This window comes from Marmota marmota, unplaced genomic scaffold, assembly GCF_001458135.2.
Source record: "Marmota marmota marmota unplaced genomic scaffold, marMar, whole genome shotgun sequence".
In the NCBI taxonomy this organism is placed as follows: domain Eukaryota; kingdom Metazoa; phylum Chordata; class Mammalia; order Rodentia; family Sciuridae; genus Marmota; species Marmota marmota.
The window spans coordinates 5900095-5919680 of NW_026000164.1; the positions used below are offsets into that span (position 1 = coordinate 5900095).

Here is a 19586-nt window from a genome sequence, read left to right on the forward strand (position 1 = left end):
AGAAAAGTTCACAAAACTATTTTAACTTTTGCCATAATTTCAAATTTCCAGAAAACTTCAATAATTAAAAGAAACACTCAAGGACCCTATCATACTTCAGCTTGATTTTTGTCCTGATTTTCCTAGTCTGCTGCTTCTCTCTCTCTCTCAACACACTTTTCTGAAATGTAGTTGCCTACAATGTTCATTTATTGCCAAGTACTTTAGTGCACATTTCTGAAAATCAGGAACACAGGTAAAGAAGTATATAGTTATCAATTTCAGGAAACCTAACATTGAGAGATTATAGGGATTCTGACCATGGAAATGTACAGAGAAGTGTTCCCCTGGTGAGCAAAGTCCTGGGGTGTAACAGGTACCCTGTTTCCCACATTTAGGATGCCCCGTAATCTCTCTTAGGATCTAATAATATAGCTAATATATGTGCAATGTCTAGCTGATAGGGCCATGCCCTGAGATTCCTCTGTGCTAGAGACTCATCAAACCTTGACCTTGATTGCAGGCACATAACTCCTGGTAATACAGGAATTTGCTTGCTAGATAACTACAATGTTTCATCAAGCTCTGGTGCTCCTGGATCTATCCTCCTAACAGTAACTTCAGACAATGGACTTGCTTGAGAACTCCACAAAGCTCCTAACATTGTATATTGTAACTGTAAAATGTAACTGCAGAATAAGCAATCTTACTGATACTCTAAACAATAATGTAGTTATGGTACTAATGACCTAATGTAACCTATTGATATAAATAAACGTGGTTGCTTAGACAGGGGCACTCTGCCACTTTACCTGCCTCTGCACCATGTCTCTACATCTCCTTCATTATTGAATCCTTACAACTGGCGCCCAACGTGGGGCACAAACCCAAGACCCTGAGTATTAACCTGCCATATCCCAATTTTATCCACTGATCCATTATTGTCTCTTTTTTTTTGTCAGTGGTACCAGGGTTTGAACACATTTTTGTTTGAACACAGGGCACTCACCCACTGAGCCACATCCCCAGTCCTATTTTTTATTTTATTTAGAGACAGGGTCTCACTGAATTGCTTAGTACCTTGCTTTTGCTGAGGCTGGCTTTGAACTCACAATCCTCCTGTCTCAGCCTCTTGAGCCACTGGGATTACATGTGTGTGCCACTGCAACTATCTCCAATAATTTCTTTACAGCACTTGTCTTATACAGAGAGGATCCAGGCCAAGATTACATATTACTTGTAGATGTAGTGTCCTTCGAATCTTTTACCTAGAATAATTCTATAGCATTTTACTACTTTTTTATCACATTAGTATTTTAACACTTTATCCTCCTTTCCCATTTAACAGAATGTTCTTTGCAGACTTTTCTCCTTTGGGTCCTGTCTCAGGATTCCTCCCAGTAGTCTGGATCCATGTGCACATTCCCAGAGGAGGCTACATACATGATGTTGGGCACATCTCAGTCCAGCTCCTTTGGAAGTGCATGGCACTCTCGTGCTTCTCTTGGTGGTTTCTATTTTGATTACCCAGCCAAGATGCTGTCTAATTTCTCTCATGTAATTATTACTTTTTTTTTCTCCTAAACAAGTAATGTGTAACAGACACTTTATGGTTGTACACATATTCCTCACCTTGTCAAAATCCTCCCCATCTCCCAGTTGTGTTGCTGATTACTGTCTCCCACCAGAACTAATATTTTACTGTGAATAGTACATAAGAGCCAGCTTGAAAAAAATCATATTGGCCAAATCTGTATGATATGTGCACCAACATAATTAAGGACAGTAATGAATTATACATCTTTCCCAAAATAGGAATCTTTAAGACACAATGGATAGACAGAGGAAAAACATAGAGACAGATAAAATGAAGGGGAAGAAAAGAGCACTGCTCACAGAAGGTCAGCTTCTGACTAGTGCATAAGGAGTGGGGTGTTGGGAGGTTACACTTTTGCAACTGTCTTGGTAAATATTAGTCGTGGTGGGAGACAGGAAACAGCAACACAATATATATACGTATATATATTTTTTCTCATTTATTCTTTCTTGTACAAAAGTCAACATACAATAAATGATCTATGCACTTTTCTATTTTTGCTTAACCATATATCCAGGAAATTAATCTCATACAATATTGTAGAGATTTTTTTTTCTTTTGATACTGGGATTGGTCCCAAGGGCACTTAACCACTGGGTCACATCTCCAGCCTTTTTTATTTTTTATTTAAAGACATGTTTCTCTGAATTGCATAGGGCCTTTCTAAATTGCTTAGGCTGGCTTTCAACTTACGATCCTCCTCCTTCATCCTCCCAAATTTCTGGGATTATAGGCATACACCACCATGCCCAACTGAGATAAGTTTCAATATTTTGTCATTACAAATAATGTTGCAATGAAAATCCTTGTACATGTGGATTTCATAATGTTTGTGCTGAATACTTTTGGGAAAACTCCTAGAATTGAGATAATTGGGTTGAAGAATAAAGGAATTTGTTGTTATATAAGGTAATCCCAAATCCCCCTCCATAGCTTTCATTCTAGTTTGCTTTCTTTCTTGTATATGAAAATGCTGTTTCCCCACATGTTTGCCTAAAGAGTCTAGAGTCACACTTTTGAAGTTTTGCAAATCTGATGAGTGAGAAATAGTGTCTCTATGTAGATTTAATTTGCATTTCTCTTCTTTTTTATGAACATTTTTGTATACTTAAAAACAATTTTGTATATTTTGTGTGAACCATCTTTTCATATCCTCCCCATGTTTCTGTATTTTCACAAATTTAATTGAGGTTTATTTTAGATTTGGAAATTCTGTTGGTGACTGCTATGGTTTGGATGTGAGATGGTCCCCAAAAGTTCATGTGTGAGACAATGCAAGAAAGTTTAGAGGAGCAATCATTTAGTCATGAGAATCTTAACCCAATCAGCCAATTAATCCCATGACAGGATTAATTAAGTGGTAACTGAAGGCAGGTTGGGCTGGCTGGAGGAGGTGGGTCCCTGAGGCATGCCTTTAGGGTATATATACATTGTATCTGGTGAGTGGAGTTTCTCTCTCTCTGCTTCTTGATCATCATGTGAACTGTTTCCCTCTGCCATTCTCTTCTGCCATAATGTCCTGCCTCACCTTGAGCCCTGAAGAATGAAGCCAGCTGTCTATGGACTGAAACTCTGAAACCATGGTCCCCTAAATAAACGTTTCCCCCCTCTACAATTGTTCTGGTAAGGTTTTATAGTCACAGCCACAAATAAAGCTAAAATAGTGACATTAGCATCTATCATACACACGTGGCAATTGAGCATAATGTTGAACAAAGATGAATAAAATTAGGTATTCATCTTGCAAGTAGCACAACAACAATTAAAAAAAAAAAAACTAGGCATACCCATAGATTGGTTTACCTGTCGGCCCTTACACAAGCCATCTGTACATGAGGATTTCTATCTTAAATGCATTCATCTTTGTTCAAGCTAGAAACAAAGGAGCGACAGATATATGTTTCCTTAGAAATCCTTTCATTAGTAAGTCAAATACTGTGCCACACCTACTATCCATGTGTTAAGCCTGAACAGAGATCCTGCATAGGCTTCAAAACTGAAATTACCTAAAGATTACATAGTTCCCCTGTGTGATGCACATAGGCTCTTCAGGTCCTCCATTGCTAAGTGCCCTGGTTCCCTTATCCCTGGTCCACTGGCTTTGTCCTGTAATTATTGCTGTGATTAGGGAGCAATTCTGACAATAGCTCTTAGTTTCTTTCCTTCCTAGTTCCTCAGAGCTGTGCTTTAATTCTAAGTTTGCCTAATTTGTTTTTAACACTTGCTATTGAAATTTAACATACATGGGGTGGGGGGATGGGGAACGTGCACATAATATACAGCTCCATGCACTTTCACAGGTGTAACCAGCAGCTTGTTCAAGAAATGATTATCAGCACTACCAAAGCCTCTCTTTGTGTCCCCTTCCAGCCATGAGCCACCAACAGAGTAACCACTCTTCCTTATTGCTTGCACACAGGTTTTGCCTGGTTTTGCATTTTTATAAATGGAAACACAGAGTTTATAACATGCTCTTTCATTGCAGGTCTCTTTGTTGGCACAGACTTCACATTTCATACAGCTATCCTGACACTCAGCATTTAACATGGGAGCAAACTCTCCACCCCATCACTAGACAACCTGCACAGACCCAGGTTCTAGCTCCGACTGAATATAACCATGTGAGTGAATTTGGCACTCATACCTTGACTGTTTCTTTCAGCAGCCTCAGCTGCCTCCAGGCCTCAGGGAGGACAAGTTCTGTGGCTGTGCTCAGTGTCCCCAGCCTCCCTGGCACCCTGTTGCAGTAAACAGGGCTATCCAATCCCAACTATGGAAATCCTGAGCTTACTATGTGTTCCTGCACATGCTGTTTTTAATAGTTTGACTTTTAAAATTGATGCAGATATGTGCAGCATTTGTCAAGATTATTATATAAGTACAAATTATGGAAATAAGCACTGATGTTTATTCATCAATTGTACACCTAAGGAGAACCGCATATTCTAATGTCCACTGAATTCCATAATTAAGTCGATATGTTGACAAGAATGCTGAAAACATTTGACATGCTTGACACTACCTGAGCTGATCAGACCCGTCCTTTAACAAGCCAAAAGTAACCCCTCAGAGAACTTACATATAATCAACTTACATATGATCATATGATCTGGTAGATGGTTAGGAGTAATTTTTTAGTAAGGGCTGAGTATGGGGGTGTGTGTATAAAATCAGTGTGTGTTTTATTTCACTATCAGTGGTTTAAATCCAAACATGGAAAGTATCTGAATAACATTTGCTCAGTGTTGGATGTTAAAATTAAAAAACAAAACAAAACAAACAAAAACAACAACAAACAAACAACAACAAAAAAAACTATCGGCATTTCTTCTTATTTTATGTAAAGCTAAAGTGCCATGCCCTATCTATTACTATTCCAAGAATAAAACTTTCATATTATAGATACTTAGTCATACACCAAATTTTTCATTTAATCAGTTATGTGAAAAGCCCATTGTATTTACTGTCTTGTATCTCAAACACAACATCTTTTCTAAGGGACAGGAAATTTCTCTTATATACATTCATTTTTTTTTTTGGTTCTGTTATCAAACACTTGCTTGTGCCAGGCTGAATGTAAACAGCCTGAATAACTTTATGATAAATTCACAGCCTTTTCCTGTTGCTCGAGGCTATCATATGCAGCTCTATTTTCCAATTTGTATACTATAACAAAGCTGAAAAACACACAAACAGGACAGTTGCTGTGTGTAGAGAATGAGCAATTGTGCTGGCTGAGTGCATAAGATAAACAATGCCTTGGCTCTGTGCCTCTCAGTTTTTATATTTGGAATGGGAGGAGTATGTTTCTTAACCTTCTCCAGAGAGTACCATGACGGCTCACTAATGAAACTTGCCATTTTTTAACAGGTGCTATTAGAATCCAAATGGAATTGGCAATTAAATCTCAACATTCAATTGGAGAAAGCCATTTCAGCTTTGAGACAACTCTTTTCTATGCTCATAGAAGAAATATCTGTAATTGTTTAGAATATATGTTCTTAAGAATCTGTTTTTTAAAAAATACTTAATATATCACAAGGAATTAAATGATATTCAAGTGCCAAATGGTGCTTAATGCAGAATAGATCCTAGGTGAGCTTTGAAACTTGGATATCATTTTCAGACTTCAAATATATCTCATGGGATGAGAGAAGAGGGCTGTTTTTATTTTTGGTGTTTACTCCATGAAATAATAATTCTGAAATTGTTCCCTTGAATGTAATACCTGAGTGCAGAGAATCATAGGTAAGTGTGTCTCCAACAAATCTTTCATGGTTTGACCCAGGCATATTTCCTGAGCTGATGGGTATTTTAGTTAGATTTTTGCAGTTCTGACCAAAATACCCAGCAACAACAACAACAAAAATAAATAAATAAATAAATAAATAAAAACAGAGAAAGTTCATTTGGGTCTCATGGTTTCAGAGGACTCAGTCCTTAGATGACCAACTCCATTGCTCTGGGTCCAAATGAGGCAGCACATCATGGGGGAAGGGTCTAGTGGAGGAAAACTGCTTAGCTAAGAGTACGGTCAGGAAGGAGAGAGAGAGAGAGAGAGAGAGAGAGAGAGAATGAATGCTGTACTCATCAGGAACAAAATATGAACCCCAATGACATGCTCCCAGTGACTGACTTCCTCCATCCACATCCTGTCTGCCTATAGTTACTGTTCAGTTAGTCCATGTCAGTGGGTTAATCCACTGCTTAGGCTGCAACTTTCATAAGTCAATCATTTTCTCTCTGAATATTCCTGCATTGACAGGAGCTTTTGGGGGACAACTCATATTTAAATCATAAAATAGGGGTTGATGAACAACTCCTCTTAGGCATTGTCTGTCTTATAGGACATTCCTGAGTTCTTTGTAACCATATACAACACTACCAGTATACCAGTGCAAGCAAAGAAATTGGCTGGCCTAGCTCTCTAAAATACTTTCCTAATAGTTAGATGTTATGGCTTCAATTTTATCACCTCCCAAATTCATATGTAAAGTCCCAATTCCTGGAAATTCAAAACACTATCTTGTTGGGAAATAGGCTTGTTGCCTATTTAATTGGTTAATAAGAGATTGTACTGGGGTGGATGGTTCCCTAATTCAATGTGACTGGTGTTTCTATAAGTTGAATATCATGTCAGGGTATGACACACATACACGGAAAACAGCAGCACAGGCAGGGTTTGAACCAGCTCATTTCCTTCCAGCCCTCAGAAGGAGCCAACCCAGACAGCAACTTGAGTGTGGATTTCTGGTCTCCCAACCTGTGAGAGAATAGATTGCTCTTATTTCAGCCATCTAGATCATGGGACATTGCTATGGCAGCCCTAGCAAACTAGCGCATAGGTGAATGGTGGTTTCCACTTGAAAACAGCGACACCAATAGAATTTAAGAACTAGATCTTCAGCCTTTTAGGTTCTGTGATACTAGGTTCTGAGACAACTTTCAGATTTGAAAGTTATGAAAAATGGTATGTACTACCAAAGACTTTGAGAAAAGTAAGTGAGTTGAAGTGAAATATTCAGGAGATAGCACACAGGCTGCTCATTTTTGTTTTATTTGGTTTTATTTTTTTAAAGCTTGAAATGATATGAACAAGACAATAAGAGCTCCTGGCACGGAAAATAGAGTTTCCACTTCAAGTTGTTTTTTATTTTTTTCCCCATATCATGACTTTGTGATCTTTAGGGCTTTTCTATTAATAGTCATTAATTTGATTTGTGTTATCTGTTCTCGGGGTTATCAGTCTTAGGTGCATATTAGAATCCTATAGGGAGATTTAATACCTCAGATACATCCAAGGTCCTGACTTAATGGGGCTGGGCTGCAGCCAGCCTCATCAGGTTTTTAAAGCTTCCCCAAGTGATGTTACTGGTACTGGGTCTGAGAACCACTAATCTCTACCTCTTTTTTACATAGGGATTTTTCTAATTTAGAATAGGAAATTTTGAGTCATCCAACAAGTCATAATGCTTGTTTTATGATAAATTAGTCTGCACTACATAATATAGTAGTTAGGAAATCAACAATCACAGGAATCCTAAGGCTCCTATTCTGGGTTCAAAGCAAAGTTTCTAGCACTCTTTTGGACAACTTCAAACATCATCACCTTAAAATTTGTATTTTCTTCTTTTTGTTATTTGTAAAAAAAAAAAGCATCATTTTGGTTACCAAAGTGCAGAAACATGAAATATGCATAAATATTAAAACCTCAATATTTAAACTGAATATCCTTGAGAGTCAGAATGACTGATAAGAAGATAGAAAAGGAACACATCCTAGATATCACAATCTCACGCATGCAAGCATTTCTCTAAAAAAAAAAAAATGGAAAGCTTGTTATCTTTACTTTAAAGATCTAATTGCATTTAAATTTTGGTTTCATTTAAAATATATTTTAAATGTAAATATATTTTACATTTTCATGTAAAATATATTTTACATATGTGCAGTACTATATAGTAAAAATGTGATATGTTTAACTTGATTTAAAGGTTACGTATTATAAACATGTATCAAAATATCACATTACCCCAATTATATATACAATTTTGTTTTGATGTATTATAAATAAACTTAATTAAAAAAATCATTCTGGGCTGGGGATATAGCTCATTTGGTAGACTGCTTGCCTTGCATGCACAAGGCCTGGGTTCAATCCCCAACACCACAAAAAAAAAAGAAAAAATTCTACTATTTGTTCAAAAAACCGTTTTTTTTTAAGTAGTTGTAGATGGGCATAATACCTTTATTTTATTTCTTTAGGTGGTGCTGAAGGTCAAACCCAGTGCCCCATGCATGCAAGACAAGCACTCTACCACTAAGCCACAACCCCAGCCCCACTCAAAAGACTTATATGCTTTGCATTTGTTTCTGCAGCGAAGGCAGAACATCTTTAAAGGAAAAAAAAATTGGGTTGTTGCTAAGCTCCTTGTGACTGGTAACAGGAACTCCTGAGGAAGGTCATCATGGTATAGAACACACTGGCCTTGATTTCAAATCTCAGCTCCACTGTTTGTTTTGGAGAGGTTGTTTATTTTTTTTAGAAATGTAATATTTATTCAATATTATAACTCCTGTTTTTTCCTTTGATATGTGTATACATTGTGAAATGATTGGCATACTTAAGTTCCTTAACACATCTGTCACCCAGCTCCAGTGTTAATTCACCATGTGTTCCAGGAAACTATTGCCATCTCGAATCTTTGATCTGCAGCCAAAAAGGGAGGGGGGCCCTACTACTAATAATGACACCATCACATATTATCTGTTTTGAAAATTAAATGAGATAAAGTACATAAAACCTTTACTAACCCCACAGTGAATCTTGGTTGGCTGTTATTATTTATTAACTGGTGCAGGTGGAGTTTTCTGGACTGCTTTGCTCAGTCACAGGAGTTTTCATAGATGTCACTAAAGCTGCACATTCATGCAATTATAAACCATATAAATGGCAATTAGAGTAGAACCACTCACTGTCACATCAAAATACACAAGAAGTTCATTGGATAGAAGTGGGTATCTATCTTAAACATCCTTTTCAATTGGAAACAAAGTAATCTTCCTGGAAGCAGAAATCTGGGTTTCACTTGTTTTCTACTCTCTGGAAGATGGCCTCATGGTAACTGAGCCACTGTCAATGTAACAGTTCTTTTGCCAGAATGATCATGTCAATGCAGTGTATAATCAAGCTAGTTTAACTCAAGGCAAATCAAATGTATTTGCCAAGACATTTTAACATTTCATTATTTCTTTCTCAAAGTCAACATTGACTAAATTAATACTTGGTAAAATTGTGAGCGTGAGTGGACCCACTGGCCAGGGCACCTGAAGACTGGATGCGACAACCTAGGCTTTTGTTTGCTGGCCTTACAATTAGAATATGTTATTCTCAAGAATAAATCTATTAACTAATTTCTTGTGTTCTTTATATTATTTTAATGTAGTGTCCAATACTCATCAGTATAATAGTAATGATACTGATAAATAATGAGAAAAGTAAAACAGGAGGAAGAGGAAACTATGTTTATAGATCATGTTCTCAGCAATTTCTTTTGATTAATTTATTTAATTCTCAACCCCTCACCCCCAAAGTAGGCATTATCATATCCTTTTTCAAGCGAAGGTAACTAAAGCCCAGAAAAGATTGATGAACATGGTCAAAGGGATGCCAATAGTTAAGTGTTAGAGCAGGGTTGTGATGTTGGAAGCCAGGCTCTAGATCCCAGGCTATCTTGTTCTAAAATTACCATGTATGCATTTAATATTGCTTTCATTTAGTTAAAGTGAGCAAGTGGTCATTACTGTAGGGTTCTTATTGTAGAAACAAATAGGGATTGGGTTTCATGTTGAGTGGTGGGTCCCTCTGTCTGGATTTGAGACTCAGATATAAATAATATTATGGTTCCCTACCTCAGCTCACTTGCTTCAGAATGAGATGCTTCACTTCAGTTGTAAGCTCTTAAAAAGCTATTATGTGCTTAGCAGTAAATTCTGCATGCTGAGAGAGAGAGATGAAAACACACACCCTGGAAGACCAAGTAAAGGCCAACCAAAGTTCTTCCAAAGTAGGGTGTTTATATCATATAATTTCAATATTACTCATTGAATGGATATGATTCCAAATTTCTTTTCTAAAAAGGTCAGCATTTAATTTTTTGCTTGTATTAAAGCCAAGAAAAATGTGGCTCTTTTTAGAGTCCCACTCTTCCTTGCTACCTATTAAGTGGAAGATCCCTCTGTTTGGGATTACTTCCTGCTCCTCCTCTCAACAGGGCAACTGCTTATCTGCTTAGCCATTAATACCTAGCACCTCAGCAAACATTGTTGGCCATAACCCTCAGCCATTCCTAACTAGGCATCTTTTTTTCACATTTCAAAATAACTTGTGCATGCTTCTAACCTATTAGAACACAGAATTGAACAGTACATCTTTGTACGCTGCACATTACCACTAGTATTTTCACCCCAGAAGACAGTAAGTACTGTGTTTGTCATTTAGTTTGTTAATCTCCAGCCCTCTGTCAATAGTAGTGCTCCTTGAGTGTCATTTAGCAAAGCTCATTTGCTTTTCATAATAAAACTGTTTATAATTTGCATGGCAGATTCTAGGTCTAATTCTACCTTCTGGTTTGGAGACACAGAGGCCAATTCTAATTTCTCTTTCTCAGCAGAGCTCTGGAAATACTGAAATCAATACACTCTATCTTTAAGACATATATATGAATCACCTGTGAATATAGTCAAATTGCAGATTCTGATTCTGTAGGTCTGGGATGGGCCTCTGAGACTGCATTTATAATAAGCTTCCAGGTAGCAGACTTCAGAGGGGACCCCACACTCCATTTGCAGACCTTTGACTTATGTGACTAACAGCATATTTGGTTTTTACTAATGCTTGTGAGCCTGTTTTAGAGTCTGCTTATCTTGCCTTTTTAATTAGCCCAAGAAGATACGGAGTACTATGGACAAACAGGGGATATTTGTTTTCCTTGATTTCCATGAAAATGAATTGATGAGACTAAATCTAATGGAAGCATCATGATCATATTTTCACTGATGTCCAGCAAACATATCTGAATAAAAAATTGCTTGGACACAAATTTTTATGTCAATGTACAGGACTCAGTGTGACAATAGGATGATGATTTGATTGACATAAACTAACTTAGCATTCCCAAATATACTTAAAAATAACTTCTTATTAACTTTAGGATGATAAACACAGATGTGATACAATGTACATGTTGAGCTGAGAAAAGTCAAAGCAAAGTGAAAGAAACAGGCTGTTTTGAATTTTTAGGAACAATGTAATCTGGAAATTCCAAATTTATAAAATGCATCTGGAAATCCCAAATTTATAAAATGTAATAATAAAATAATAAATAAATAAATAAAATATGCCAGGCATGGTTCTTATCTCTTTACATGGATAATTAATTTAATATCAACAACCACTGTTGTGGTAAATAGAGTTAGTACTGTCATTATTTCCATTGCACAGATGAGGATATTTAGCAGAGAAAGAGTAAAATATCTACCCAAAGTCCCACAGATCTGTGTGATTGAAACTGTAATGGCTGGCCTGGGTGTTCGGATTTCAGAATATACACGTTAACTGACACTTTCACTGCCTTTTGCAAGTCTGCAGCCACATGAGAAGCATGGTTCATTGGGTTCTAAATTTTACCATAAGCAACTATTAGTCATCTGGCCTGTGTTAAGTTATCACTTAAGCAGAGTATAGACATGTGCATCTTAAGTAAGGAAATTGTCATCATATTTAAAACTTTGCAGGTCTTCCTCTACCAAGGCATTATATCAGTCTGCATTTACTTGGAATCTTCTAAAGCTAGCCTTGACCTCATTAAAAAGAAAGAAAGAGAGAGAGAAAAAGAGAAGAAAGAAGTAAATTAACATCTCCATTATGAAAGAAAGAAATTAGCATCTCCATTATTTGAGAACAATGTAAAATAAACCACTGGAGATTATCAACATACTTGATGAGAATTCTTTCAGAGAGGTCTCCAAGCAATCTGGTGGACTTTAAAACTTAAAATAAGCTGGGTGTGGTGGTGCATGCCTGTACTTCCAGTGGCTAGGGAGGCTGACACAGGAGGATTGGAAGTTCAAAGCCAGCCTCAGCAACAGTGAGTACTAAGCAACTTGGGAGACCCTGTCTCTTAAATAAAATACAAAATAGAGCCAGGGATGTGGCTCAGTGGTCAAGTGCCCCTGAGTTCAATCCCAGTACTCCTCCCCCAAAATTAAAACAATAATTACATATATCCTATTTTGTCTCATATATGAAAAATACACTGAAATCTAAAAAAATTTATTTACTATTATTTGACTACCTTTTAGAAATATTATTGAGTGGTATACTTTTCTTCATCAAATAATGTTTGACAAAAATGTATTCAATATTATTAATAAAATGGTATTTATATTTTCCAATTTGGGGAGAAAATTAAACACATAATCACATTTGTTACAATGGTTTTAAGTAATAGTTCTATAAAGGATGTTGAGTGACTCACAAATTGACACAAGAAGAAAACTCATGACCCCTTAAAATGAGATGTTCACAATACAAATGCATATTTAGAAAGGTGATCACAATTCACTAGTAGAAGCATTATAGTATATGTAAAAAGATCTGGAATATCCACTCACCCTATTAAAATTCATGAAACTTTAAAAATATCACCCAGTCAAAGGCAGGAGTAAACAGAAAAATCTATTTCACAGAAATGAGAAACTTACTTTAAATTCACCTTGGAAATTGTTTTCTTCTATACAAGTCCTGAAGATTTTCACCCCATTTATATCAAAGCTCATTTTAGAAAGTGTTTAATGCAGATTATTTTGATGTGTTTTATTTCTCTATAAGCTATCTATAAAATTATTTTGAATATGCCTGTCTGGTCCTTTCTCAAATATCTGATTGCAGAAACCAGGCACATGGATACATAAACAAGCATGGGTAGTTCCCATCTTTTGGTGAAGAGAATTCCATTAGTGTGCTAAGTGGAAGATATCATGTGATGGACGACGCATGATCAAGCAACAGGGATGGCTTTCTTCCTTAGTTTCAATTGCAGAAAAAAAATTCCAGACTTTTTTGGAGAATCTCTGTATACTACTGAACTGTGAAACAGAGGTATTCATGTTTTACATTTATAAAACACAACATTATGGGAACAGATTTTTGAGTGGTTTGGAAAATTAGTGCAACTGCTATAACAAATGGCCAAAAAGAAAGCACAGAACAATGTATTCATTTTGAACAGTGTCCCCTTACATGGCTCATTGCACACAGGGCCATCATTATGGTAACGGATAATTTGTTACAAGCATTGCAATGGCACTTGGCCCAGAGCTGAGCCTCCCTATCATGAGTCACTGGCCCAGCCTGCATTGCCCTACCTACCGATGCATTTAGCCATGCTCTTCCCTTTGTTAATTTGAAAAATATGCCAGAGATTTGTGCGGTCTACCTCCTATTTTAAGTCATGTGTCCTTCATTAACAATACTGTCAGGTATTTCAAATCATGCATGAGGATAGGGAAAAGGTAGCATGATGAATAAACCTGACAGTGATCATTGCAGGCTCTTCTCACTGAAAGGACACACTACACTTGATTCACAGAATGCTTCTATAATTGACAGCACTTGTGTTTCTAAAGCCTCATAGTTTGCAAAATTTCCTTACTTATATATTCAGCTAAATCATCCATTTGCTATTATTCCCATTTCTTAGATTAGGGATTTCAGGTCAAAAGAAAGAAATCACATCTTCTAAGTTTACAAAACAAATAAATGAACCAAGACATGCAGCTCAGACCTTTCAATCTTATGTATTGGCATCTACTTGACAAACAAAATTGATTAATGGGATATTTATTTAAAAATATAGTGGAGTATATAATTCCAGCTATTAATTTGATGTTCAGAAAACAAAACATTTAATATATTTATCTATTAATTGTTATATTTGCCTTCAAGATTTTTGAAATATTTTTAATTTGTTAAAAACAATGTAGCTTTATGTATGCGTATACATGGATAGAAAATGCCTGTATATAACAAAAACCCAGATTTTTAACAGGTCATGCCAAGAAATATTCTTTGGGATATATTAGAGAATATAAACTTTTATGTTCTTATTTTGGTAAGTATAAAACTATATAATTCAAATGTGGTAAAACATTTCTCCCAGCAGGACTCTAACTAGTAGATACAAGGTAACTCATCCTAATCTGATAATTGCTTAGCATCCACCATTAACAAAAGGAATTAATTCTTTTTTTAAAAAGATGATTAGGAATATATAAGGACTTTCTCATGATTAAGAAAATAATTCAAAAAGAATAACTATGTCCATATTACAGTACAGGCAAATTCGTAGTAAGTGTCCTGCAAAATAATGGTGGTATTTGAATAAGGCATTCACTATTAATAATCCATTTTTCTATTTTTTCCAAATACCTGCATTCCAAAACCAAGTAAAACTGAATTCACCTTCTTAGCAAAAATCTATTGGAATTCTTATTTAATGTAATGTCTAATGGACTTTTGATAAGAAATGCTTATACAGAATAATTTTCTCTCCCACACATTATACTTAGGAAACCTGAAAATACTGCTGAGAAGTACACAAGTCAGAGTTTGTGGTATAGATTAATTCAGTGACTAGGGGGGTGGCAGTTTTATCAATCCACAAATTTCTTTTACATTTGAAAGGAAATTCTAAATAGAAGGAAATGGTATCATTAATAAAGTATATAGGATTCTTTTATACTCAGTATTATCAAATAGGAGTAGAAGGTTTGGGTAATTAGGAACATTTAACAAATTATATCTTTGTCTATTAAATATTCAGATAAACTACTCTTTAGTAATCTATTCAAAAGCCATTTTCATTCCACAATGTAAGATTCATGACTTTAAAGTCTTATAAAACTGTCAGAATACTCTGGTCTTTGCATATTTTAATATTTTATATTTTAATATAGTATCTAATGATAAAAATATAGAATATCCCCATGGACATTTAAAAATATTATTGAAAAGAAGTCATGTCATTTATTTTCTCAACAACTGTATAAAGAGTAGCCACTGACGTTTGTTAAATATTGAAGAGATTGAATTTACATTATCTTACATTCTTCTGAGGTAATCGATCATTTTAGGAATGGCAATCTCAAACACATCAAAATGAAATCCTTTGACTCTGAAATCTTAGAAGGTGTTGTTCATCAAAAGCCATCTAATCTAATCGAGGTTAGAATTTTCTTTTAAATCCAAATTACATGAGGTTAAGAAGTAGCAGATTAAAAGAAAATCTAGTATTGAATTAACATTTTTAATAAACTTAAGCCTAAAATATTTTTGTTGATATTACAGAAGCTAAATTCTAATCACTTAATGCTTGTTAAGACATAAGCTCTGAAGTACTCACAAATTTTTAAAAGTCAATGAACTTGATCTCTTTTAGAATACATCAAAGCAATGAACTATTTTTCATATTAGGATTATATCATTTCTGTCATATATCATTAAAAAATAGTTAAGATTAGAGCCATCATGTGGCGGGCTTATTGACACTTAAATGTGGTTCACAATATCTATATTTCATTTTAAACTTGATTTTTAAAATTTCATGATTACTTCACTACATTTTTTCCCACAATCACTCATCACATAGCCCGCTAATTTTAATGAAAATATATATGATTTGAAAGAATGAAACCAAATGAAAACAGAAAGGTAGAAGACTATAGAAACATATCCTATATCACCTTCACAAATATCTGAGAACCCTGGAGACCCAATCCACATTCACAACTTGTGATATTTTCACCGCAGGACAGCTTTGGTATTTTGTACAGCACCAGAAGAGTCCATGTCATCCTGGAAAATTTTAGTTTCTTTCACCCTTTTAACTTGTGTCTCCTCATTCACTTCATACTGTGACTAATCTGTTAAGCACCTGAACAGATCCCCTGTGGCTACATTTTGGCAGCCATCTTCATTACAGTTTAACACATCCAGGGGCCAGAGGATATGAATATTTCTTAATTGTCAGGTGAAAACTTTATAAAAACACAGATGTGAAAGATAGTTTGGAGTCTGACTTTCAGCTCTTCACATAATTTGATCTTAGATTTGAAAGAAAGGCAGAAAATAATGAGTACTTACTTAACTGGATAGAGTGTGATTTCAGCCCTGATTATTTACACACAATTAGTTGATCTGTTGTTTAGTTGACTGCTCACTTGGTCAGTCTCTGTCCCTCTCTCTCTTTGCTAGGTTTTCAGGCAGGTCAGTTCTAATTTTCTATTCCACTTGTTTTCACTACAAATTATTTTTACCCACAATCTACCTGCAGACTGAAGCCAATCTAAAATATGGTTCTCAATGTTGGCAAAATGATAAAAAATAACCTTGAGAACTTTTAAATCCCCAAACCCCTTTCCCTGTTTTGCATGTTAGGCCAATTAAATCCAAATCTGAGTTTGGGACATAAGCAACCTTCTGTTTTAAAGCTCTTTACATGATTCCATTGTCTATCCTGGGCGAACAATCCCATTGCTATAATTTATGCCTGAGGCATTGAATTATCATAATTGTTAGATGACTTTCCACTGAAGCATTTCCTACACTTGTTTCCTATAAGTTATACATTCCAATACACACATGTTTGTGCTATACAATTACAGCTCCAAGGGAGTATTATTTGGGCAGGCACACCTTTTATTTCCCAGGTATTATTTCCCAGGTATCCTTATTGCACATGATAGTTACTGTTATTAGACACTGCTGAGGAAGTGATAACCATGCTTGGAATTCTAAACTCTGGGATTCTTTGTATTCATTTTTTAAATAAATTTATTCTTGTAAAGTATAAATTCCCTAAAAATGGGCCTGATCAGGTTGAAAGTACCCAGTACTCTGTCTAAACTGTGAAGGGTAAATGTAAAATATGAATATTTCCTTCTCCTCCACTTTGTCCTTCTCTTTGCTTATAATATTAATGGCTTTTTGGTTGTAACTGTTTTTTTTTGAAGTAGTTAAACTACAATAGATTCCTTAAAATTTAGTATTAAATAATGTATTCAAATGTGCTAAATAATTGATTGAATAAATACTACTTTCCAATTTAACTGAGGGTTTTTCTGAGTACATGAATAAAACCTTGTTTTTCTATCACAGTAAGAGAATAAATATAGATCTGTAATAAGGGTATAAAGTACAATTATAGTGTGGGTAAATTGCTAGTGCTCCTGTTTCTCTAAGTTATTTTCCTCATGATTTTAATATTTTATTCTAATTAAAGTTCTCTATCTCAAAAAGTTACCAATATCATCAATCATATTTTCCACTGATGCGATTCTGATCTTTTTGTTCTGGGTATGACTGACATCCACATACTTTTAAACCTCTTCAGGTAATTTGAATACATAACAGACTGAGACCCATTGTGATACAATAAGACCAATTGCTAAGTATTGAAAAAAAAAAATTGCAGTCTCTGGAAATTCTTCAATGCACAAGACTAAATAATGAATAAATATTTAATAATTGGTTTATCAATAGTTCTAATGGAAAAATAAAGCTACATACGGCTCAAGAGATGGAGGGCCTGGAGTACCTTAACCTGTGGGTCCTCTCCCATTTTCAAATACTGGTACCTCTATTCTGTCTCTCTCTTCTCATTTCTGATAATGACTCACCCAAATATTCCCGTCCTGATGGTAGGGTTTCCAGTTTCTCCCCGTGTCACTGTAGAGCATTCGATACTGGGTCACCCAGTCAGAGCTGCTGTATCTCCCTTGGGTTGCAATGGCGCTGATCTGCTTCCGGTTGCCAAAGTCAACCTGAAGCCACTGGTAGTGGTCACTGTCAGATGGAGACCATCCTCCAGCACCTGAGGGTAGAGGCAAGAGGGAAAGATGAATATTTGAGGTTGAACTTGTACAATTGGAACAGATTATTCTACATATCTTAATTGGCCTTGTCAGTGTTGTATTTCGCAGATATATTATGAAGTGTCCTTTATAGATGCCACTGGGACTTCAACTAATAGTCTTCCAGCTGGGTAACATTGATTCTTTAACCTCTTTATGGTGTAATTATGTGCTCATTTTCTCCTGAGCAAATGTCTTCATAATTCCTCAATTAGATCTTATTAGTACATGTCAAAGTCTAATTGGCTGAGGGTTGATCAATTTACCACGAACTCTTCTGCTAAAATCACCAGGAAAAAAAAAAAAAGTAACTAATTCCTTTTCTTTCATGTAAAGGTTTTAACTTTTAGTAAATTATAAATGAAACAAAAACCAATCATACACAACTCTCAAATACATTTTGCCTTAAGAAGCTCAGAGTTCAAAGAATGTAAGTACTTTAGTTCTTAAAATGAGATCTAATCTTACATTAGACCCCTGATTTTGTGAGAGGAAAGAGAAACAGGCAGTATATATCACCTCAGGGAAAGAATCCACTGACTCTTTTTACCATATTTCTAGAAAAATAATTTGAAACATTGAATAAAATTAAGCATCTTTTGGTAAAATAGGATGACCAATTGGTAATAGTAAGAATATAAGATTATTTATTAGACAGTGACTCTAACTTAGAATCAAAAGACTCAATTTTTAGTGATATTCTTAATATTAACCACTATAGCTTCACACAAAAAAAAGTGACAGAAAATACCGAATAATGCTTAGTGCTAAGAGGCATTACAATCTAGGGTGAGTTCAGCTACTAACAGGCAGAAATGATAGAAAAATATTCAGCGGCTTTTCCAATGTATGATATATCAACATAATACATATCATTGTTTAAGTAAGGAATTCAAAGGATGGCCAAATAATTTATTCTATGAGAACTCTCATAAAAAATCATTTTATAAATCATTACCCATACATCATTCATTTAACAATGTTTATATGGCTTATGTTTTCTTTTGGCTCTGATAGAATAACTCTCTAAACAACTACAAAACTGACAAAATATATTTTTTCTAAAATAACACTGTTCTTAAGGACAGGACCACAGGGAGGGCAGGACCCTGATCCACGGAGTGAAGATTAATGAGGCAAAGCCACCAGGCTCCTTGCATTTGGCACGGTGCACTTTCCAGATCACGGTACAGGGAAGCAGATCCCAGAGTACAGCAGTGTCATGAAAATGGAAACAGACCATTTCCATTTCCAGAATTCAACACTGATGAGGAAGCTGGAAATTGCAGGACAGAGTCCAAGAGAGTGGACAGCTGTTTTGGGAAAGAGAGTTAGAACACTGCATAGGGATCATGGAAGTCTGTGAAGTCAAGTTTCTGAATCAATATTTTGCTGTGTGTTTGCAGACTAAGACACCACAGGACTAGCTTATAGGAGCTGTGAAATGAACCACTAAAGGTTGCATGGGGCTAGAAAATTTGATGTCAAACTATATAGAGGGAGAGGCCTTAGCAAACATCCAGTCGTTCAGTAGACA

General features: G+C 35.5%; 1 protein-coding gene across 2 annotated transcripts in view; it reads right to left on the reverse strand.

Annotated features, from left to right (window-relative positions):
• Positions 1-19586, reverse strand: part of Cntnap2 (contactin associated protein 2) — a 1898113-nt gene that overhangs the window by 1257524 nt on the left and 621003 nt on the right. For both annotated transcript variants that reach the window (XM_048786770.1, XM_015493731.2), the window contains one exon: positions 17816-18009. In XM_048786770.1, the coding sequence (XP_048642727.1) occupies positions 17816-18009 (194 nt within the window). The remainder of the gene's footprint in view (positions 1-17815; positions 18010-19586) is intronic.